Consider the following 24,707-nt stretch of genomic DNA (forward strand, 5'->3'; position numbering starts at 1 on the left):
AAACATCCAGTCAGTTAGTGTGCTTCTGCATATTAATGAGCAAATTTGACGTTATTCGGGAAGAGCTTCATCAGAGCGTCAACTATAAAAATATTTGAAGACCATAATTCTCCAGCAGTTTCCTTCTGCTCCAGAATTATCCTCAAGTTTGTGTTGGTTCATCACATTATATCCCAGTGCAACAATTTGAACGTAGCTTTTGTAATACATGTTGTTTGTTTTGTGTCTTTACAGCCTCCAGAATCCGCTCTGGACCCTGAGACGCCGTAATCAGGATCTTGCGGAAAGAATCTCAACATGATGTCAAAAAGATGCTTCATCCTATTTCTGCTTCTAGCTTTAGTGCTTCCTGTGGTTAGAGCTAATAGGCTGCTAAAAAGGAAGCCTCAGGACTACCACAAGCTTTGTGTGTGTGCTAGCGACATCATCAGCTGCTCTAATGTGAGTCTAACCAACGCCACCTTCGATTTTCCTCAGCACACGGTAGTCCTGGACCTCAGCTTCAACTCCATCACTCAACTCCTTGCTACATGGACGTCGACTGATCTCAACCAGCTGCAGACGTTGCTGCTGAACAACAACAACCTCACCTTCCTCTCCTCCGAGGCCTTCGTGCACACGACAAGGCTACGCTACCTGGACCTCTCCAGCAATCGCCTGACCCTCCTGGACGAGTTCATCTTTGAGCCGCTGGAAAAACTGGAGATACTTCTGCTGTTCAACAACTGCATATCTCAAATTGACCGCTATGCCTTCCAAACCATGGTCGCTCTGCAGAAGCTCTACTTGAGCCACAATCGGATCTCACGCTTCCCTGTGGAGGTGCTGAAGGAGCGGAGCCAGGAGGTCTCTCCTTTCAAGCAGAGCAAGAAGGAGAAGGACTTTCCTTTCAAGCTGCTGGATGTTTCCTTTAACAGGATCAAAGTTCTTCCGGTGAAGGAGCTGCGGGCCATGCGCGCCTGGCTCAAGAAGGGCGTCTACTTCCACAACAACACTCTGACCTGCAGCTGCGAGCTGCATGACCTGGTGGCCTACTGGCACCTCCGGGAGCTAAGCTCTGTGTCTGACTTTGCAGACAGCCACACATGTAACATGCCAGGTAAACAGAATGAAAAAATCCTGAAGCTGAACTGCAGTGAAGTCAAGAACCTGAAGAAAGAAGGCTACTTGGAGGAGACCATGTTTCTCGACTGCGACACCAGACAGAAGTACATGGCGAAGAGATGGGTGCTGCCTGGAAACATGTCAGCGAACAGCACCACCGTCTTGAACGATACCTTCCTCAAAATCGGGCCGCTGAAGGTGGAAGACTCCGGGGTTTACACCTGCTACGCCACCAACGATTCCCTCAGTGACACACTCCACATCACTGTGGTGGTGTTCAACTGCACCAAGAGGGGCGGGTTGGAAAATCTGAAAACAGCGTACACCACCCTGGTAGCGTGTGTGGTCAGTTTGGTTTTGATCCTGGTCTACCTCTACGTCACGCCACACTGCTGCAGTTTCTGCTCAGGTGGGAACACGGAGAAGGACGACACCGGGGAGAGCCTCCACTCCTCCACGGTGAGCCTCCCTCTGGCGTACGGAGAGCAGGGAGCGGAGGCCGCGGGATTCGCCTTCAGGCACGGGGACGTGCAGGAAAGTAAGAACGGGAGACTGAATCCAATAGGCGAGGACGACTAGCAGACATCGAGGGACAGAGAGGCCTGAGGCAGCATCTGCCAGCTCCGATGTTCCTGTGGTTGGAAAAACAAAATGCACTGCAGAAACACCAGAAAAGTATTTATGGTCCAGTTTATTGAGGAAATATCTTAGAACACTTGAAACAAGATGAAACCAACGCAAAAGTAACTTTTCAGCAAGACGTAGGAGCCTGATTTAAGTCAATGTTGATAAAAAAAAAAAGTTTTAGTTAAAAGTGAAATTACTTGCCAGTGAAAGAAAATATTTTCTCCACATTTAAAATGGGGAAATGTCTTGTTCCACAATTTTGTACTACTGCGGCTAACAATTATGTTAGCAATCGATTATAATCGATAATCTTGATTATGTTAGATTAGATTTTCTTTCAGGATTTTTGAAGGTTTTTTAGTTTGAGAATTGGTTTATTTTGCAAAAATTGCTATGAAAATACGTTTTTCCCACGTCACTCGAGTCACGTGATCAGCATAATGATAGAATAATTAATCAATTAATCAGACTAAAAATCTAGCTCATTCTGATTTTCATTTAATACTTTTTATACAATACTACACTTTAAAAGACATAATAAATCAAATAATTAGATTAATTTTAAATAAATAGCTAAAACTATCCCACCCGAGGAGTTGTAAGTAGAACTAACACAGTTTTATTATTATATTATTATCTTAAATGTATATATTTTTGAAAAGTTTTAGCTTTATTACTGTTCTGACTGAGTTATTCTTTCAGCAAAATGGCCTATGTCAAATCTGTATGCTCCAGTTAATGATTAATTACTTGATTAATTAGTTAATGATTACTAAATTAGTTGACAATTATTTTAATCATCAACTACTCACAATTTATCCAATTAATTGTTTCAGTCCTACCGTCTTGTTACACTTGCTGATTATTTCACTTATCTAGTAATTATTTACTTAAAACAAGCTCCTATACCTTGTTGGAAAAGTTATTTGTTAGTTAGTTTTGTCTTATTTCAAGTGCTAAAATGTTTGTACTAGAAACTGGACCACATGCTAATGGGTTAGAGCAGAGAAGAAAAAACCAGGATGTGTGAGGAGGAACAAAAGCATCATCACTTTGAAATAACAGGACATCTTACAGCCTAACCTGCTGGCTTCAGTCAGAAAACTGAAATTTAGCTTTTAACGATTCTTTCAGAAAGACAATGATCCAAGAACATGTGATCAACACAGGAACCTTTCACCAGACACAGAAACCAGACCTGAGACTTTTAGAGTGAAGTCTGGCAAAGTCGATTTTATTCTAATGTTATTCACACATATTTGCCAAGAAGTGTGGATGACACTGTATGTAGCTTTAATAAAAATCCTTTATAAATGCCTGAAATCTCTCATAAAACAAGTATATTTGCTGTGCACTTAAGAACATGAGCTCCTGAGTTATTGTTTGCATTTGTAATGGAAGTACTTGAAATGCTTTTAGGACCACAAACACTGAGAAATACAAGCCACCGATTGACAAGCCGCATGAGAACAAATGGCATCCAGTGGCAGCAAAGAACGGAGAGATTTCATCCTGTGCAGCTCTCAGTGCTGAAACTGAGATGCTCATATTATGCAAAGCAGGCAACGCTTAATTATCAGCATTAGCAGTTCAGATTTGATGCATTGTTGCATTCCTGTTGCTTTGTTTCATTCTTCACAATATATGCTGTTTCTTATGCAAATTAACTAACTTGATTATTGTTATCATATATGAGTGTGATTAAATCTTAAATATTATTGTGTCTTTTTTTCACCAACAGTGGCCTTTGCTTTTGTGAAGCACATATTTAACATGTTTTTTTAAGTTTCAGTGAATTGACTTGTGTAACAGAAGCATTACTGATTGTCCTTATTTTATGTTTTATTAAAGATGGCTGTAAATTCACTAAAGTTGACAACTTGTCTCATTTAAAACAAAAGGAGAACTAAGATTAACTAAGAGGGCACGCAGAAATAATCAACAAAAAAAACTGACTTTTCTGTCAAAATTTGCTGAATTTAAGCTTTAGTCAGTTTATTTTATATGTTCTTTAAACCTGATCTTGATTACATTAGATTCGATTTTTTTTTTTTTTCAGTATTTTTGGAGGTGTTTTATTTTGAGAATTTGTTTATTTTGCTAAACTTGCAACGAAAACAGGTTTTTCCACGTCACACGCGTCACGTGACCAGCAACCGGATGTTACTACTGGCGGGAAGGACGGAGGAGACGACAGGAAGAGGTAGAAGGATCATGACAAGGCATGTTTTTTTAATAACTTATCACATGATCAGACTTATTCACGTGATTTCAGTTACATTTGTTGTTTAATGGAAACACTGCAACTGCAAAAATGTGTTTTTTTAACATTAGCGGAAAATTTTGCTTATGGTCGTCATGGAAACAGAACTACTGTTCTGCGTTTCTGCGATTAAGAGCCGTCATTTGATCCACACTGCAGCTCTTTGATGATTAAAAAGCTTCAACAACAGCCAGAAATTGTTGTAGAAAAAAAAAATGAAGTAATATGAGTAGATTTTCATGAAATGTATAAGCAAAGTATTCATCCAAGGAAACATTTCCACCCATTACTCTCAGAAATATGAGCAGATTATTCAAAGCATAACTTCTTTCCATCTCAGAGTAGTTAGAATTATTTCAGTGTGATTTTCTGGCTGGACAACACAAATGTAGCTCTTACATCCATGGTAGTTCATTGTTCCCTGAAGGCCTTCAGGGGAAAACAACTGAAAGTGAGTTCCATTCACCGAATGCTTTGGGCCATTAGTGGCCAGCCCTCAGCAAATAATCCAATCCAGTCAGCCAGGACTCTCATAAACACGGTCAGAAATAGCAGCTAGCCAGCCGCCAACACACACACCTCGTGGCTCAGTGACACAGCTAAAAACTGAATACTCATTTTTCAAAATACGTCTTGATTTTAGACAGTTACATTGACAATAGTCATAAAATGATTAATGATTGGTAAAGATAATCACTGCTGTAAATGATTGGAGATGGTAAATTCATAGAAATATTTAAGATATTTTACTTCAGATAACACACTTTAACTCTCAATCACATAAAAATAAAACAAAACTCTACTCACTATGATGCTTTTATGAATACTTGCTACATTTACATCAGATTTACCAACTTAAACTTATGGAGTTTAAGGTCCTAAAACATTTTAAGCATTGTCTGAAAAAAGTGTATATGTTATGATCTCAAGTCTTAAGTTAAATTCATTACTTAAGTTTAAATCATTTGTATTAATACTGTAGTCCGCACAGACAAACCATAGGAACCATCACCTGCTTTATATTACTCAGGTTTTCCTTTTTTCCTGCTTTTCCTGGTCCATCAGCCTAACATCACTCGACCTCTGAAGGTCTGCTGCAGTCTGTGGCACCAAGCCATGAGCTGCAAATCCTTTAAGCTGCTGTGAAAGTTGCAGGGTGGTGCTTTCATTCATCGGGCTTTTCTGCCCAGCCAATACACGTAGATGCTGGAGTGGAGTGAAGTCGGATAAATTTAGACACCCTGAATTTGCTGTTCAGGGTGCTGTTAATTTCCTTTAATCATTTATTCTGTGTGCCTGGATGTTGCAGTATGCACTAAAAGCCCTTCTATGAAGAAGTGTTCAATAAATTCTTACATCGGTTCTAAAACATAAAAAAAAAGAAAAAAGTTTTTACATCGCCTATGCCGAAACATTTCCTCCAATGACTTACTTTCCTCCAAAAGTGCATCCTTTTTCCAACTAAGCAGGATTTGTATATCTAAAAACACACAATACCTGTTTTTTTCTTATAAAAAGGTAATGACTAACTTTTTTCACATAACTATTTCACTTCCACAATAATTAGCATCTAATCTTGTTGAATCTTGTGTAATACTTCTTACCTGCTCTTTATTAACTTCAATACCAAAATGCATAAGGCGACACCTGTTTCTTTTGTTTGATTGCTTTAATAATTTCTCAAAACATTACTAGTTGCATAGTTTGCATAATCTCAGTAACTAATCCAAGAGGAGCTTGATTGGATATGATATAGAGAACAAAAAACCCATTTTACCCTCAACTGAACAGAAAGAAAATGTCTTAAAACTGTTAGCTAACGATAGCGCTGGCAGCTGGTTAGCCCAGCTAGCATAGAAACCTAACGGTAATGGCTGCCCTGTCATGTTAGCTTAATTTATTATTTACTGCAAAACCACTCTTTTTTTTGAGAGTTGTTTTACTGTGTGGTAAACGGAGTCAATTAAAGAGGAAGAAGTGACAACCAAGCTAAGCTGGTGTCAGTTAGCCTTCAAGCTATGCTAATTAGCTACTAGTTTAGGCTGTAGTTTTGGAAATACATCTTTAATGACAATAAGACACTTGACAATGAAACACTTCAGTGAGTCTGAGTCAGATTATATTCTGCCTTTTATTTATTTGCAAGCTATAGAAATTAGATTTCACAATTAAATTGCTATATTCAAGCTACGTCATTGATGAGTCATGAACACATCTCTTCTGTTTATTGATGATTACTTCTTAACATTTCAGTTTAATATTTCAGACAAAAGAAGATAAACCAGAGATGCTGCATTTGTTGTAGATCTTGTCTTGACTGTTTGAGCCACAGTCAGGCTTCCTTTCGTGTGCTGGCTTCATGTTTCTGTATTACAGTAAAGACAGTCCTGCCCACTTCAGCCTGAAATACGAGACACACAGAATACTAGAGCGGAAACTGAGAGTCGTATTTGTTGCCCCTTGAAACTTACTCACTTCTGGCAACAATTCACATCTGCTGGGTTTTTACCCTTATTTGGACCTTTGATCATAATATCGCACTGTGCAAGCTGCTGTTTCTCCTACAGCTCGACAGAATAGTGATTTGAATCCCTAATGTTCAACATTATATAAATACTTCCTTTCATGGTGAAATTAGAAGAGCTAACAACACTGCTGCAGATTTGTGAAGAGCTTAAATACAGGTCATTTTTCACTACAGTTGTCATTTAGACAGGGCAACGTAAAACATCTCCTTGCTGCTCTGGTGGATGAATGATTGATGTGGTCAACAACCAGGATGTTCCTCATGTTACTGTTAAATGCATGCAAAATCAGCCAGCTGTGTAGGAGAACAGTACAATAATAAATAACGAATGCAGTAAATATATTGCAAACTAATAGAACTATTTATAGAAGGTGTTCAACCTTGGGTTGAAAAAAGATCAATGCTGCCCATTTTTAGAAATGAAGTTAAAGATTATTATTAGAAATGCATCTGCCTTAAAATAAAAAAAAATCCCAGATGGCATCAGTGCAAGACGGGGCCTGTTGACAGTGAATGGTTGTGTTTTAAGGACTGAATTCAGAGTGAGATGACTCATCTTCTCCTCGGGCCCCTCCCTGGAGATTCACATGAATGATGAAGTGACTGTGCAGTGCATCAAAATGCAGCTCAGCGCCTCTTCTGCCATCTATTGGCCACAAAAAAACACCCTGTTATCCCAGTCAATCACCCGACTGTTGAGTTTTTGTTTTGTCTTACAAAAATATGAATGCTCTTGAACTTTTTCACATTTTGTCACATTACAGCCACTGCAAAAACACAAAATTTTACCAATTATTTTTGGTCTAGTTTTTAGTGCACTTGAAATTAGACAAAACAAAAAAAAGTACCTTTTCAGCACAATACAGGGTCAATTAAAACTCAGAGGTCCAGTTACTAAATGTTCCTCCTAGCAAAAGATCAGTATATTCCTATCAGTATATTCACATTTTCACTGTTAATTTGCATTTTGCAGTAAACACCTGTCTATTTTACTACATATGAAACTAGTCTCGAACAAATAAATGTAAGACCTTAGAATAAAATACATCTTAAAAGAGCAAATAGAACCTCAAGTAAAAATAAAAGTTAACACCTTTTGAAAACGATAAATTATTAGTGTCTCTTTTATGGGAAAAATTACAAACAGAGCAAGCAAACTTTTCTCTCTCTTTTTCTGCTTAAAGAGGTGCCAGCCTATAAAAAAAAAAATAATTAGTGCTCAAATAAAACGGGTCATGACCTTGACAAAACAAACAGTGGTGTCTCTGCTTGCTCCGCACCGTCTATTGCTGTAAAAAATACGCCATCAAAATAATCTATTTTTGTAAATTTATCAGCTTGGGGACGGGTCCAGACAGAGCCGTCACTCTGTTCGGGTTTGGGATGCCAGTTAATTCCTAATATTAATGAAAAGATACAAGCTATACGTGAAATAACCTGCCAGTGAAACAAGACATTTTTATTTTTCAATTTTATAACTTATGGTATAGCTATTATAAAAACATAATATGGGGAAAATATCTTGTTCCTCTGGCAGATTATAAGTGCACAAACCTCAACAAATTTTTGGGTGGCGTTTTAAGTGAAAAGAAGTAAAATTGGAAGGAAAAAGTAGGGAATCTCAATACCAGACTAAGACTTTAGTAATGTTGTACTTCACCTATATGAGATCTAACTTTTGTTCTCCTGTTGTAGATGTGAACTTGTGGGTACAGAGATGTTTGTAGTAACTAACTTGTAGTGAAACGTCTAGCTTCTAGTGACAGATATCGGTCTGAGTAACAAGTTTTAGCTCCCAAACACAGGTGTAGCTTATTAGCATTCGAGGTAAATAAAGTGTAATTCAGTGTAAGTCAGTAACTTGACTGAATAAAAATAAATCAAACTAAACATTTCTAAAACCAGTGCCTGGTTTTCCTCAATCTCCATGAGACATTTGTGACAAAATGTAACAAAGTTAAAAGTTTTGTTTGTTTTTTTTTTTCAAAGCGGTGCACATCTGAGGCATTAGAGTAAAACAAAACATCTATTACTTTATTTTAAAAAAGTAAACTCAACCTGCTTTGACTATGAAAGCCGCAGGTAATCTTACATTTTCAATAAATCAGACAAGAATTTTTTTCCAACAAAAACACCTTTATTCAAGCACAAGTTGTACATTTTACACACTAAAAGATAAATACAATTCGCATAGATAAATAAACAGTGCAAAGTTTTACCTCGTACTCACCAGCGCAGTTCGTTGCGGTTGCTTGAGGAAGTCCTCGCACTGCGGCAGCGTGAAAACTGAATAGTTCTCATGGGTGGAGGTGCATTTTCTTTCTTTCCAGTCATCATGTCAAGAGGTGATCTAAAACACTCAGAAATTCAATTAAGGGTTTAACTTCCACTTAGCTGGAGTCTCTGAAAGAGAGGTCACAGAGAAAAAGGCCAATCAGTTTACAGAAATCCAGCAGATGAGGGCAGAGACTAAACAAAGCATCTTGAACGTTTATGCCAAGTGAAAACAAAAATGCTTAATTGGTAACTGAAAAGTAAACAACTGCAGGCTTTAAATGGAGAAGTAGAGGAATAACTTGACTGGTAATGATCAAGTTATGAAGAATAAACAGAAATAAATACTGAGAGTCAAATGTATAAAATCCATTGCAAAACTAATCACACAATGATAAGAAATTTAAGGAAAACAAATAGAAATGAACAGAAAAATTACTATAAATAGTCAAAATTACCTAAGCTATACTAGCACTGAGGTAAATTGCTACAGTTAGGAATTAAAACAGTAAAATCTATTTCATGAGATTTAACTTAGTTTTTCTTTGATCCTTTTGTCAGTAATTATCTAATTCAGCCATATATTTATTTCTGCATTTATTTTTGATTTTGTCAGGTTAAGTCCTCCATATTTTTCTGATCATAGCAAGAAAGCTCTGGGATTCTTGATTAGTTTTGATATTAAAAGATTTCTATTGAAAGTAAGTTTAAGGAAGAATGAGTGACAAACTTCACGGAGCAACATGTTCATGTCGAGTCCTTTCTTATTTCTGAATATGGCAGGTTTAGTCCTCCGTAAGCCACAGACTCTGGACCAGATCTCTGCTACCTTCGTCACCGAAGTCTCAAGTCTCAACTCTGAGCAAAAATGACAACGACCTGAGCAGTGTTTTAGATATAAAACGGAAAAAAAAATAAAAAGTTAAAACGCTTAGTTGATGTTCTAACTAGTTCTAACCAGCCAGTTTTGAGAGGGTTTGTTTGAAAGTATGAATGTCTGGTCACTGCAGTTTCATTACTAAAATTAAACACCTGAATCCTAAATCCCACAAGTGCAGTTTAAAAAAGCATTTTGCTTTCCTAAAAATTAAAGTGTAAAAAGTCTACAAATGATCATACTAAGAACATTACTGTAAGAATAATTGTTTTTAAAACATATATTGAACAAGCTGTATTCATGCAAGACATTTTAGGGACAATTAGGAAAAGTCCCGTTTAAGAATATAAATTTTGCCAAAATTTAATGTTTGGCTTAGCGATTAAAACCTAAAAATAAAAATGATGACAAAAAATATAAAATCATGACTGTTGTCATCAAGTGTAATTTGGTAAATAGACATTTTAATGAAAAGTTAAAGAAAGTTTTAATGCACCTTTTTTTGACACTTTTAATGCAACGTTTAGTGCAACTTTGTATTTAAAAAATCCCATTTACCAAATGACCCTTTATAAAGACTCCATGTTCATGACAGTGCCATGTCAGTTTTATGCACATCCCTTAAAATAAAGTGTATTGAAATCAACACTGAGACACTTTAAAAGTTTGCTGAAACAATGTCAGCAAACTTGTATGCAGAACGCAGAAGTCACATCTTAATGTGGCCTGTCTGTGTATTAAAAAAAAAAAAAGATTTAACTCCAATTTTATGACTTTTGTTGTAAAAGTGTCCCTGCGTTAGACCAGAGCGGTCGCCGCCGGCTCATCCTCAGCTCTGCAGCAACATGACCGACACACTGCTCACCCTCCGCTGCTAGCAGCACAGAGTGGGTTCTCCGTCCGCCAGCTGCTGATCCGTCACGCCGCAGGTCATCTAAAGCACACCCAGCTCAGTGCAGAGAAAGACAGTTAGCATTATGAAACACTCAAAGCAAACCCCTTCGCCTTGTCGTCTCATTCTGACGCTCCTGCTTGTTCCGTGAAACAAGGATTTTTTCACCTGAAATCTTTAAGGCTCTGCAGTAGCGGCATGTCAGCGGCTCCCGTCACTCGGAGAGCTGCCCTCTCAACGCAGCGTCTGGTTATCTGGTCTCTATAAAAACTGCCATTCGTTCACCTTTGACAAACTGAGCTAGAGGTTCGAGCCGTTAATGATTTAACATTTAAAGCTCCAAAACTGTTCCTGCAGAACGTCATTTAAAGGCCAGAATAACTCATGACGTTTGGGGTTTTTTTTTACTCTGAACTGATGCTGATGGTTAACCTGAAACTAAGACTAACTTTACTGAAAGACTGTTGACAGGGTTTCAAAACATTTTTTTTTTCTGCAGGTAAATGTTTGATTTATTGTGTCATTTGTGAAGGTTTCTGCAAGTTCAGATTTTTTTTTTTTTTTTTTTTTTTTTTTACAAACTAACAATAAATGACCTATTTACCTACCAAGCATGATTGCCTGTAACATACGGGTCATTTCATAATCCCCGTTATGGAGAACAGGCTTGTTAAACACGTTATCAGAATGAAAGGGCTGGCAGTCGATACTTTGCAGTTCTGTTGCCTGGACATGCAGCAGAGGCGTATCAGGATTACACCGTTACACCGGTTTGAGAGGAAGAGCGAAACATTAAACTGCTTTCATTTTACATCCATGCTGGTGTCTGTACAGCCGAGTGACGTCTCTGCTGCTGCTGGACACTTTCTATCGTCACCAATTGTAAATCGTCTCGTTTTAATGCTGAAACAGGCCTAAACAGTTTTATTTTTTAACTTGTTCAGTTGCAAATTCTTCTGGAAAAGAGTGCACTGTTTTTTTATTACCTCTGTATTTTTATTTTTTACTCTGTTTTTATCTATTTTATTATCTTTGTGCGAGTATTTGCTGAACTATCCTTCATCCTGCAATAAAGGATATTTATATTATTTCATTCCACTCCATTTTCTGCTCACTGAAATGTTTTTTTTTTCTTTACACTGGACTAATTTTAAAGTCTGTTGCCTTCAGGACTTTTAGGGTCCTTTAACTTATTTATAAAACTCTAAATGGTCCTAGTTCATGTTATCAGGTTTGTGTCAGTCGTTTGATCCCTTAAAACCCATCCGATGCCAAATGTCGAAATTAAAACCCATAGTATTTATTTAAAGATCAGACTGTAATGTCCTTTTTTAAGACATCTCTTAATTGCACTTCTTACTTCATTGTGATTGCATAAATTCTATAATTTTATGTTTTCCTCCAGATCCATTTAAATTTTAGCATTTTATCTGCATTAGTGTTTTTAAAGGGAACTAAGAGTAATCATGTTGGGCTAAATTTGGCCTTTCAGATAATTAAATCTAAGGCTATTTTTTGAACACAAAGTTTGTGTTTCTATCTTTACTGTAAACATTTCCTGTTTTAGTGTTTAGCACATAACACAGACAAATCATTAAAGCTGCTGCAGCTAAATTGAGCATATTATGCATCATTTTGCACACATTTAAAAACTTTCTGCTGGTTTTATCTCTGCTTGAAGTCCCTCCTTCTTATCAGCAGGTTATAAGTTGTGAACATCATGTTTAAAGTCATTTCAAACACTGTAATACGTACCCAGCCGCCTCTTTCAGGTCAAGTCCATACCGTACCTGTGGGACTGACGCGCGTACAGCCAGCGGTGTGTCATCCCTCAGCTCCAGAACCAGACAGAACCCAGGCCTGCTCTTCCCGGACCAGCGTGGCGTCGCAGGAGGGATCCAGCAGCAGTTTCTGACACCCATCGCCTTGCTCTCATTTTGCAGTTTTAAGTGCATGAATCAGATAAAAAAAAAAAAAAAACAAACCGACTAAAGTTTGAACTCTACAGGCAATCTCTCCTCTCCTCCTGCCGCTTCCTTTCCCATTTTTGGCGCTGTTGCACTGTCTGGCGTGTGAAGTCTGGCCCTAACACAGAGGCCCTTCCTCTTGGAAACTCCAAAGCAAGAACTACCCACACAAACACCGCTCCTTCTTAAGCTGCTGAAGATGCCCGACCGACTCTTTGCCCCGGCGGCGCGGCCGCAGGCCGACGAAGCCGCCGCTGTCCTTCCACAGGAAGCCCGTCGGATGAAGACGCCGCTGCGTTCTGCTCCTCCGCCTGACCTCCGTGAAAGCAGAGGCCGCCGAGGTCACGCGGTGACTCCGGGCTTGCTGGAACAGCATTAACAGCAAATTCTCAATTTCGACGAAAGGCCGTCACCGAGTAAAAGTTGCGAGACACGAAAACACAGAACCGAGAGGCTTCCCTCCACTCCTCACTCCCTCTCCTGGGAGAAGCTCCTGCTGTCAAAGTGAAAGCGTCTCCGCTTTGATAAACCAACAGAACAGGTCACAAAAGTTGTCTTCCGAGGCACTCGTCTTTCCCACGAAAGAGCAAATTTATTAAAACAAGATCTATCAAGTGCTTGCTGCACGTCTGCGTGTTTGTCTGACAGTGAAGCCCATCGGCAATGAAGTTCTCCACTTCTGTCTCCAGAAATCCTGAGTTTACAGCACATACTTTCTTTTTCTCTCTCTCTCATTTAAAACAGTACTCAAATCAAAAGCATGAAAATCAACCGGTAAAAGTCTCTTCGGATGACGGCAGGAAGGGAGCCGCCTCCTCCTCTCCTCACGCTCCAGCCCACAGAGAGAGTAGTAATAATATCTCTCTACTTCCAGGTCAGATCAGATGAAGGGTCGTCCGTCATACACATAAAGATCTTCATTTATAGTTTACATCGACATTTTGTCAAACAGTTACATGCTTTTGCTGGGGCAGGAGTTAAGATTAGCAGGCTGGATAATGTTCAACCAAACTTAATATAGCAATAAAATTAATCTGATTACAGGATGGAGACAAAAAGCATTTAAGAATCACTTTGAAGAGTCATTAAGAGCCAAATTTCACTGACATACATAAATAAGTGATACTAGGTCTTTTTCTTTTCCTTTTTCTGATAAATGTCTTTCGATACAAACAGGATTTAAAATAATTTAGAGAAACAGTCTGCTTTTTCTGTCCATCCTCTTCACCCAGTGGTGTTAGCAGAGCTTAAAAGAACAGATACACAAGGGAAACGTTCAAGTTACCTTTTAAACTCACATCACAGCTCAACGGTCTATTCAAATCAGCTCTGATCGTCCATGCCTCCTAACTTAATAATTGTTTCAGGCAAGAACTTTGAAGAACCTACAGAAATAGTTTGGATTTTTAAGGAGATAAATTTGTTTTCAGTTTTAGTTCCTTCACCTCTAGAAGAAAGATGACATACTGCTGTGAGTTTGGAGAAAAGTTAACAAATCTGCGGATTGCAGACGTTAGCTATTTATAACTAAAACTGAAAATGTCTGCATCCATGGGACACACTTCTATGTTTGCAGACAACATAGAAGAATATAGAAAACGTAGGCCAATATCTGCTAGCACAGAACTGAATCCTAAGTGCTAGGAATACAAAATTCTCAAGATTTATTCACTTTTCCTCAAAATCACGGCACAGCGACCTCTCTGTACAACCCTGTTGTAGATTATATCTTCATACAATTTACCTTGGAGGAAAAAAATGAACTATACCGTTAAAATTACACATTTTTCCATTAGACAAATGTTTCTTTTCAGCTTGAACCAAACTGTCGAAATTAGAAAACTGTGAGGTGTTGAGAAATTTAGTCAGGGATAACCGATACAAACGCACATCTGAATATATATTTTAAAGTGTAACTGGACGAGCAGTTATATTTCTTTTCCTAATCAAAACAAACAATGACGGTATTTGATTGAATTCTCTCTAAATGTTAAAAGGGTTTGACAGAAATCAATTAAATGTATGCCTAGAATAAAAATAAAACGTTCTTCCCTGGATATAAATTTTTTTTTTTTTTTCATAAGGCAACATATTCATTATGAAGTAGTTTGCTCTGAGTTCCTTTAAGAAGCGTACCCTTTAAGTTTAACATGTAAAACAGTAAGTGGCAGTATGAAGTCCATCAGTTTACCATCATATACTTTATCTTACTGTTGTATTCCTCTCAGTAAACCTTTCACAGCACAAAATGAACTTCCACTCTCCTACAGAATCAGATTCCACTACACTCTTGTCAGCATTTCCTCACAACTTAGAAAGATGAGAGTACAGAAATGATAAAAAATTAAAAAAAAAAAGACATGTAATTTGCACTTTTCTTTATGAGGCTCCTTTAATTATGATGATCACCAGGTAGTCTTCCTCTGATTTGGCAAAGGCTTTGGCAGAGGCATCCACGAACTGCAGGGAGAACTCACATGGAGGGAAAGCGTGCAGGACTCCACTGTGCTCCTTGTCGCGGCCGCCCCCCACCGGGAGGCTGATGATCCCCGCCGCCTCCTTCTGCTTGAGGTAGGACACCAGGTTCTTCAGCGGCCTCTCCGCGGAGCTGTTGGCGTCCTCGGATTTCCCCGGCACGGCCAGGAGGACGGTGTGGCCGCTGGAGCCGGCGGCCTTGATGCGGCGGGCGACCTCGTCCAGCTTGGGCTGGTCCAGGCGGAGGCGCTGGCTGATCTTCAGCTGGGTCACCTTCCCGTCGGTCGGGCCCTCCACCAGCAGGCTGGTGGCCAGCCGCATGTCTCCGTCCAGCAGGTGCAGGGAGGCGGGGAAGCTGCTGTTCTTCAGCAGCAGGACGCCCTCCCAGGCCTGGCTCAGCCTCGGCCCGTCGGAGACCGGCTGCTTGGACGGGGAGGAGTTTGAGGCCGGATTGTCCGGCCGCTGTTCCTTCTTCGCCGGGCTCTTGACCGCGTCTCCGGCTTTGCGTTTGGGCTCTGGCTGAGAGGGGCTGCGTGTTCTTTTTCGTTTCTCCGCCAAGCTAGAGTTGTGGTTGTTCTGCCGCTCTTTGGCCGGGGTGGTTCTGCCAGAGCGAGGGAGGCGCTCGGGGTCACTGTAGCGTCCCCCGTCCCGGCTGCTGCCCCCGGGGCTGCGCTCCAATGAGCCGCCATGACGGCGCAGACCGAAGTCCCCGTTGTCAGGAGAGCGCTCCACTCTCCAGCCGTCGTCTAAATGTCTCCTTTTGGGGCCGACATCTCTGCCCTGCAACTCGCGCTCCACTGACCAGCGCCGCTCCAGACGATCAATGGGGTCAAAGCCTGGTCCTCTCATCCTGTCGTGGGCATTCAGGCCAACCCACTCAGCAGACGAATACGGGTCCCGCTCCCTGAAGCGGCCAGGAAGCGGAGGGGTGCGGTCTCTTACTCTCATCGGTTCGGGCAGGCGATGAGAAAATGGCTCCTGGACTAAGTCAAAGTGGGGCACGGGGAGAGGGAGCTGCACAAACTGCTGCTGTGGGTAGCGGTTCTCTGTCTCTGCAAAGTCCACTCTGAGTCTCCGGTCAGGGCCGCCAAGAGGGAAACCCCTCATGTGGGTCCAGGCAGCATGAGCAGCGTCTAGGCTTTCGTATTGGATGTAAGCCCACGAGTCCCCTTTCCTGTAGGCTATAGTCCTGATGGTGCCAAAGCGGTCAAACTCTTTAGCCAGTGCAGTCACTGGAACCCAGGGGCCCAGTCCCCCCACCCACAGTCTGGTTGTGGGTGTAGGTTTACCATACCCAATCTTGATGGGACTGTGACCCACCACCTTCCCCGACATGGCCACTTTGGCTCGATGGGCCATGTCCAGATTCTCAAACTTGATGAATCCATATGTGTTGTTCTGCCCTCTGACAGTCCGCTTTATGTCCACCTCTGTAATCAGCCCGAACCTTTCAAACGCTCTCCTGATGTCGTTCTCCGTCAATCCGGCCTCCAGGTTGCCCAGAAACAACGTCCTGTTCGCCCTCTGGTCGTCCTCGGGGCTGAGTAGTTCCTCCTCACGGTAACTTTCAGGGATGAACGGAGGCCTGCTGCGGCCCTCATACAGCGGGAAGTCTCTGTCTCTTTCCAGGTCCCTGAGATGGGGAGGCAGAGGGGGCGGAGGAGGAGCGGGGAGTCGACCCAGAGCCAGCTGCTGTAACCGGTAGTCCCTGTAACCCGGGCCCGGGGGAGACTGGGGTCTCTGGGAGTGGAGGTGCCTGTGTCCAGAGGAAAAACTGTCTTTACTAACCGGGGAGTGGCTCGTACGCCTGTTAATGTACACGGTCTCTATCTTCAGAGGCCGGTCGTACAGCACCAACTTCCCCCGGGCATGCTTGGCCGCCCGGGCGTCTTCGGGCCTCCGAAAGTTCACGAACGCCACCCTCTCGTGGTTTTCACGGCATATTTTCACGCTCACGTCCCCGAACTTCTTAAACTCGTGAAACAACCCGTCCTCTATCTCCTCGTCGTTCAGCTCGGAGCCCAGCTCGCTTATTTTCAGCGTCTTGTACTCACTTCCTGGGGCCAACGGAGGCCGCGGCTCGCCGCGTGAACCAGACCTGGATGTTTCCGCGGCGATATCAGCGCCACCATGCGACTTGTTCCCGGAGGAAGAACCGTAGTCGTAGCCGCTACCGATCCGACTGGATGAGCCGTGTCCTTCTGAGTCCCTCATATCTCTTTTGTCGCTGGGTAAACCTCTTCTGGAGGAAGCGCCGCCCTGAGCGGAGCCGTTGCTGGCTGTGAGAGCTGTGGTCTTCTTGCTGCTCGGATAGCTTCCTCCTCGGTCTCTGCCATCGTCGGGCCCACGGGTGCGTTTTTTCACCGGTGATCGCTCCTTCCCTTTCATTTCAAGTTGCAAACAGCTGCCACTTCAATTCAGTGATATTCCTAAATATATTCTCTTCAAACTAATATCCACTAAACTGGCGAAACTTAGAAATGCTTATCAGGCAAGCGACGTCAGCGCCATGTTGGATAAGCTGCACTACTGTAAAGTAAGTCCCGCCTCCTTTGCTTGATAGAAGCTGATTGGTTCCGCAGCTCCCGAGTGACATGAACAAGCAAACCAGTTGGCCTATTGCAAACAGGATGAGGGTTCTTAAACATAGAAGTGCAAAAGTAGAAGCGTCATTTACGTACTGGAACGATACGTCAACGCATGCGCCATATTGGAAGTGGCAAGTTTGCCTTCAAAATCTGACCAAGTTTTTATATAGGCTATATATATATATATATATATATATATATATATATATATATATATATATATATATATATATATATATATATATATTTATAAAATTAGGAGACAGGGATTTTATACATACAGATTTAGGCAATTGACTCAACACTAATCGCCTCTCATAACATGGCGATGTACAGATTGTGAGGCTCCTTGCGGCTTCTACTTTTCTCTTCTATGTGCCATTCTGCCGATCTCAAAGTACAATCCCAAGGAGTGAGGGTTTAATATTTCGTATAATATAAAGGTTTTGAAGAGTTTTAAGGGCTTATAAAAACCCTTAAAACTCGCTGAAATGTTCAACAAACAGATGTAGTTTGTATCCATAGCTTCTCATTAGAGTGTATTGAGCAAAACACAGCATCTCTGCTTAGCTAATTCAATTAAAATTCAAAAAATAGCTTATTGATCCCAAAGGAAAATTAAACATATGCTGCTTCCTCAAACTTGGTTTTCTTTTAAAGATTTCTAATATCATTACTTTTCATCACATGGCTCTATTGCTGCAACTTTCTGTCATTTGATGTAATTATATGACATAGGTGTAGGTATTTAGAAAATCTACATATTTGAACTCTTTTGACTAATTAGAGCATACTCAAATTGTTCAACAATTACAAGCTGCACAAGCCCTGGATTCTGAGTGAGCATGTAATTCCAGAAATTACCACAAGAGGGCGGGTTTGTTTCTTCTTCTTTCCCCACCAACCACGTCAACGGCAGTTGGATCAATTGGATCAAAACTACCATAAAAAGTAAACAAACAAATAAACCAATAAATAAATAAACTGGTTACCTCCATTTAATTTTTTTCTTAATTATCCAGGATGCCTTTATAAAAAAATGATTAAGTGTTTATTTATATCGGATTACATATTCCGACACGTAAAGTACGATAAAAAAAAAAAAATTAAAATAAAGTAATTTCGGACATTTGGTAGAGAGTAAATTAGTGGTTGTTTTTATAATAAAACCAATTATTATTTCTTTAAAATTACTTTGACCATTAAAAAACATACATCATTGCCCTGCTTATGAATGTTTCACTTCTTTTTTTGTGAGGTTCTTGGGTTGTTTATGATTAATAAAATACTGAGTTATATTCTGTTGCACATACTATGTAGGGCACTCCCACGCAAAGGATTACAGACTGCACAGCAGCAACTGGGGCACAGGGGTCTTCCCTTGCTGCCAATTCAGACATTTTCATCTCAATTTCACTCATATTTCAGAGCAGATTTGCACATACAGCTCAGCGCCATCACTATCCAGTTGCAAGTGATGCTTTTAACACAATTCACTATCATTCACTATCATAAAAGGCTTAAATTGTCCCTAAAAATGGCGGCAGGCGCTTTGTCCTGTTGAACTGGCTTCCCTCTGAGAGAGACCATCTGGTGATAGTCCTCCACTGACAGACACATGTCCCAACAACAGCCTAGCAGGGCAATTTGCTGTACCCTGCACCAAAATGAGCTTATCTGTGTCAAAAAGCTAGTATGAGAGGGGTAAATGTGTTCCCGCTTTAAATCTCTGAGTGATATAGAGGTCATTTGATTGTCTGGACTGGAACAACTAAATAGTCCTGCACTCTACAGACCGAGTTATGATGACAGCAGAAATGTTTTAAAGGATTTATTTTTTTTTATCTAACAGAGCAGGTTCAAGGTCGCATGAGGTCCTAAAAAGAATACAAGTTGGGTTCCACCAGCCACTCACAATCACTGCAGCTCAATTAATGTCTTATTTGTCACAGAAACCTCCTTGTTCATATTAACTAGATCATGTAAGTTTCTATCAGCCCAAGTGGAGTCCCTCCATCTTGTCCTTGTTGTACATTCTTCCTTCTGGTTGAAATATAAACGAATTTAGCATCATTTCTTACTGCATTTATCTGAATAACATTTAACAGGGTTCCTTTCTAACAGCGGTGTCAAACTCCTTTTTGTTTTGAGCCAAATCAAAATTATAAGCACTCTTAAAGGGCCGGTTGTCCCAGAATGTATTGATAAAACCTGTTCGCAAAGTGTTAAAATATTAATATATTCTTAAAGTTAAATATTATTGAACATCTTTTCACTCCCTCTAGGAATTTGTTAGTCTTTTTTTGATTTTTTTTTTTTTTTGCAATAAAAATCAAAGTGTTTGTTGTACTAATTTGGGAATATTTGTACTTATTTGTGACTGTAAATGCAACCTTTTTATTTCTCGCTGTACAGATCGTGGACTACAATATGACATCAATTAAGGCTGAGACAGCTGTTTAGTGCAAGTAAGAAAGGTTTTGACAATTTTTGAGAAAAATCTGTAATAAACTCAAATATGTATTAGCGCAAAAAAAGAACGGGGATTTGTTGATTTTGCATGAATTTCCACAGTAATTCTCAAGAAACTGGAGGGACCGATTGATATAATTTGGCAGCAAACAGATAAAAACTGCATTGATTTGATTGATAACATATTTAATCACACTCAGTGTTTAGTCTAGAATCGAGAGGGCCGCATTAAAAGCTATGGCGAGTCAAATTTGGCCCACGGACCTCGAGTTGGACACATGCTTTAAGGTGTCCAACTCACCCTCTAGATTGTTTGTCACACATTAAGTAATTATGAAGCGATTGTTAACGTCACTTAGGCTAAAAAGGATGAATGTTTTGAATTTTGTTCTTAAATTAGCAGCACGCTCTCATGCCAGATAACAGATGTGTTTGTGAGGTTCTGCCCCAAACCTGTCACCTGTGTGGCGTCCTGATCGGTAAATCCTTACATGACGGACAAACTTGTAGCAGGTTTTGCTCAAAAGCCGTGTCAGCGAACACAGGGTGAGCACAGCCCGTGTCAGCCTGTCAGAGTTCAGCATGACCCACTTTTTTCCACCGCCTGAACACCTGCAGAACACCGGCACATCCTCCTGCCGGAGTGAGGCGGAACATGCATGGATTATGGCCATGTTCATTTCTACTCCGTAGGCAAAAAACAATAACATTAAAAATCCCAGTAGAAAAATAAAATGAGTTATATTTCTACTTTTTTTTCATCTGTTCTGGTAATTCAGCGATATTAGCGTTGATAGAGCCGAGCTTCTCAGCTAAAATTAGAACAAGTCGTGGAGCAGCAAGCATCACCTGCTTTGACTCGTCTGATCAAATCAGTCAAAACTCATCTGATTTGGACTGGAGTAGGATTTCAGCACCTGTGAGAAGGCAACGCTGTTTGTTCAGCTGCTTGCATGAAGAATAATGCACTAGATAAATGATACCACAGAGCTCAGTGCAGGGAAAGGCTTTTTTTAGCAACTCAGAGTGACCCAGACAACGCAAACAGCACAAAGGGGGGAGGGAAAAAGGAATGGGGAGGGAGGAATATAAATGAGACTGGAGTAAGGGAAAAGTACTGGCTGCATGTGATGCAGATACAGAGTGCAAGATGTGTGAGGCGGGGAGCAGAAAAGAAAGCAGGGGCTGCAAACCAGCAGGGAGACAACGTGAAGTTGGAGGCGACTGAAGGTGAACCGCAGAGGAGGAGGAATGTGTCGCTGCTGACGTCAGGCTGCAAGAACCGGGAGATAAAACAAGATCCAAAAAGGGAGGCTTGAGGGAAAGACATCCAGAAGAAGGACAGAGGGCTTTTAGCGAGTAGAAAAATGTAAGACAAGAGAGATTCTCAAGTGAACAGAACAAAATCAGAATGAAAATCCAACATAAAAGCTCAGAGAGCTGCAAATGAAATCAAAACTTGAAATTCTGCCACACAAGCTTTGCTGGTTAAATTTTTTTTTATATGCTGGGTTTGTTGACATGCAAGCAGAGTGATTGTCCTAGTGGAAAGGTCATGTCCACCGATGAGAAGATGGCAGCCGTGGATTACAAAGCAAAGCATCCTGGCAACGCCTACTTTTCATTCTACATAATGAAATGTTTAAAAACCGTTACAGCCAAACTTCTGCAGAATTAATAGCATTTATAGCCTTTCTACGTTTTCTAAATGTTTGTTATTTTGAACTCAGCCAGCTGTTTTCCAGTAGTTTTGTTGGAAAAATACCCAGAGTTAAGTTTACCAGAAGGTTTGATTCCATAATACATGAAGAGATGAGTGCATGAGTCCAAGGTTTGGATGCAAGATAAACCTCAAAACATTGTAGATTTAAAAAATCGCAAACCGTCTTTTTCAAACCTTGTATTTCAAAATAAAGAACTACTTTGATCTGGTATATCAAAATCTCTAAAAACAAAAAAATGTAAACTGTTCTCTCTTTTGTAAGGGTTAAAATGTGAAATGAAAAACAAACTTGAATAAAATGATGTTTTGTTGTGTTTTTTGCGTATTTGAAATAAGATTAATTGTCTCCTGAGATGAATATAATATCCTTTTTATGTGAATAGGTGCAAGTTTATACGTATTTCTGCTCCTTTTCATTCACGACGTCTTTTAGTTGTTCCATGAAGTTTTCCTAATGAGCGATTGAAATAAAATAACTAAAATGGAAGTGGAGAATCACTTCAAGTGGGGGGAATATAAAAAGTCCTAACCTTTATCATCTGGTGGTTTACTTAAAAAATGTTTTCACTCAGTGAGGTTGAGCATGACAGCATTAGACGACAAATAATGCTTCATAATTTTTAACTAAGATGTAGTTTTGCCAGTCGGAGGAAAGCGACAGAACGGTCCCACCAGCCTGCAGTTCTGCTGAATCAAATATTTGCGTTTATCTCTGCTGTCTAATTAGCAGATGCCCTGCAGCAGCAGCTGTGAATGTGCTCTTTGTCAAGGGTGCTTTACGGGAAACAATGAGCATTAATTCACTGTAAATTCATTTCTTAATAAAGTCTTCAACCTCCTCTGGCATTTGTCTATTTCATTGCCTGCAGACAGTTCAGTTAATGCTGTGATTAAAATAAATGTGTTGTATGCAGACCAACACAATAAAGAAAGATTAAAATAAATACGTGGCTTTTTAAACCACCAAAACTAAAAAGGGAGTTGTAAAAATAGAAAAAAGAAAACAAGGAGCAATCAGAAACCCTCAATTGCTGAGACCTTAGTAAGTCTTAATTAATATTAAGGCCAGTCAGCCCCTTGAAGTCCAATTAGAGTTAATTTAAGCCCACATAAGAGCACCAATCATTTTATTTTCTTGCTTTGTTAGAGAATCTCTCAGTCTTCTGAACAAAAGAGCACAAAGGTGCATCAAACAAAACAAACATTTCTAGGTACAACTTATAATCTGCTAAAGGAAAACAGAAAATATGTCACACAAAATTAATCTGCAGAAACTTAAAGATAAAATTCCAGGTCGGACAAACTTTGCATCATGTTAATGAACTATTCATCTGATTCAGGTGAGCTGGAAGAGAGAGGAACCTAAAAGTTTCCTGAAAGCCAGTTGTAAATACTAAAGGATGTAAATACTTTTGAGTATTTTTACTATGCTGTACTTTTTACTTTTACTTGAGTAATTTTATCACGAAGTATTGCCATTCTGACTGGAGTAAAATTTCTGGATACTCGTTGTTGGTAAATTCACTGAATGAAGATCAAACTTGTTTTAACCAAAACCTCAGCAGACACAGAAACACACCTACAGTTTTTATTAAAGTTTTACATTGAAAAAAAAAAGATTCTTTTGCCTCATTTTGTAATAATTTTATTTATATTAATTATTTTAATGTTGGTCTTTAATCTACTAAAATGTCCACATATCTTCAGATTTTGGTTCATCTGATAATGTCACTTTTAAATATAAAATTATTTTTAATGCTCTACTTAGTACTAAAGTCGCCTTTCTACCAGTTACTTTGTTACCTTTGAGTAATTTCTTAGATGGATGTTTTTCATTTTACTTCAGTAAAACTGTGTTGAAGTAGTTCTGGTCTTACTTGAGTAAATGTTGCATGTATTCATGCATATTCTGCACATTTTTCTTCTCTAAATTAACAGCTTCTCATTACTTTTAATCTGACCGTGCTATTCTTATGTTGCAAATGTATCCCTACTATGCAGTTTGTTATTCTTATTTTTTTATATTTGAGTGAATATTCATGTTCCTGCCTCTGTTAAGTTGCAGCTGTGTCAACCGTGTTTCCCCACTGTGGGACCATAAAGGTTATTTCTATCTAACGCTGCAGAGCTCACCCTGGAGAACCTTCTGATCCAAGAGATGAGCTGCAGTGGAAAGAGGAGATGTCTTTGTAACATTTGCTTCTTAAAAGATGTAAAACAATCTCCATCCTGGATGCTAGCGAAACCTCAGCAGCCAATCGCAGTGAAGTGATTTATCACAAGGCCCTAGAAGACAACGGAGAAATGAGACATACGATCCTGGGGATGCTGTGGCTCCTGGCCGCTTCAACGAGGAGCATTAACAGAGTCACAGAGCAAAGTGTGGCTGTGATAAAGGTTTCAGGATGTTTTCCTTTCAGCCTGACATGGATTTAACGCACTAAAGCACAGAAACACACATTTTAAACCAAACAGATGCTTGTTTTAATCATGTTTACAGCCTAATTTAGACTCAGTCTGGTGTATTTGTTCGATATTCAGACATAAACCTCAATTGATGAAACACATTTTACTACAACAGCCAGGGAGGCGGACATGTGGGGAGCACAAATCTATCAGGTGAAGATGAAAAATGGCCACTCGATACTATCTTCCTCCTCGATCTCTGCGGGGCTAAAAAATATTGTGTTGGGTGTGATTTATGGTCCCACGGGGGTCCGTGTCTGCTGCAGACGTGCCAAGGTCTTAATAGAGCAGAGACCGCCCAGTCCGACTGCAGACACCCACAGCTTGATCAACAAACTGGATTATCTGGAGGCTGCCTTCAGCTTTACAGTAGTTTGACATTTTCCTGGGTTCTGTCTTCAAAGCTACATTTCCTGGTTCTGACTGGATTCAAAGAAATCCTCATAAAACTC

The 24,707-nt window shown here is 40.1% G+C and overlaps 1 protein-coding gene and 1 pseudogene across 1 annotated transcript; one reads left to right on the forward strand and one right to left on the reverse strand.

Annotated features, from left to right (window-relative positions):
* The first annotated feature begins 245 nt into the window (after positions 1–245).
* Positions 246–2,152, forward strand: LOC106928189 (amphoterin-induced protein 1-like). Its single transcript, XM_015004273.2, has 2 exons — positions 246–846; positions 880–2,152. Exons 1-2 carry the CDS (start codon positions 298–300, stop codon positions 1,681–1,683), a joined length of 1,353 nt encoding a protein of 450 aa, XP_014859759.2. The 5' UTR covers positions 246–297; the 3' UTR covers positions 1,684–2,152.
* A 10,930-nt stretch (positions 2,153–13,082) lies between these two features.
* LOC106928188 (RNA-binding protein 15 pseudogene) lies at positions 13,083–17,549 on the reverse strand (annotated as a pseudogene).
* Positions 17,550–24,707: the final 7,158 nt, after the last annotated feature.

The sequence above is a fragment of the Poecilia mexicana genome, unplaced genomic scaffold (genome assembly GCF_051168715.1).
Source record: "Poecilia mexicana isolate PSO_F unplaced genomic scaffold, ASM5116871v1 scaffold_5, whole genome shotgun sequence".
Lineage (NCBI taxonomy): Eukaryota > Metazoa > Chordata > Actinopteri > Cyprinodontiformes > Poeciliidae > Poecilia > Poecilia mexicana.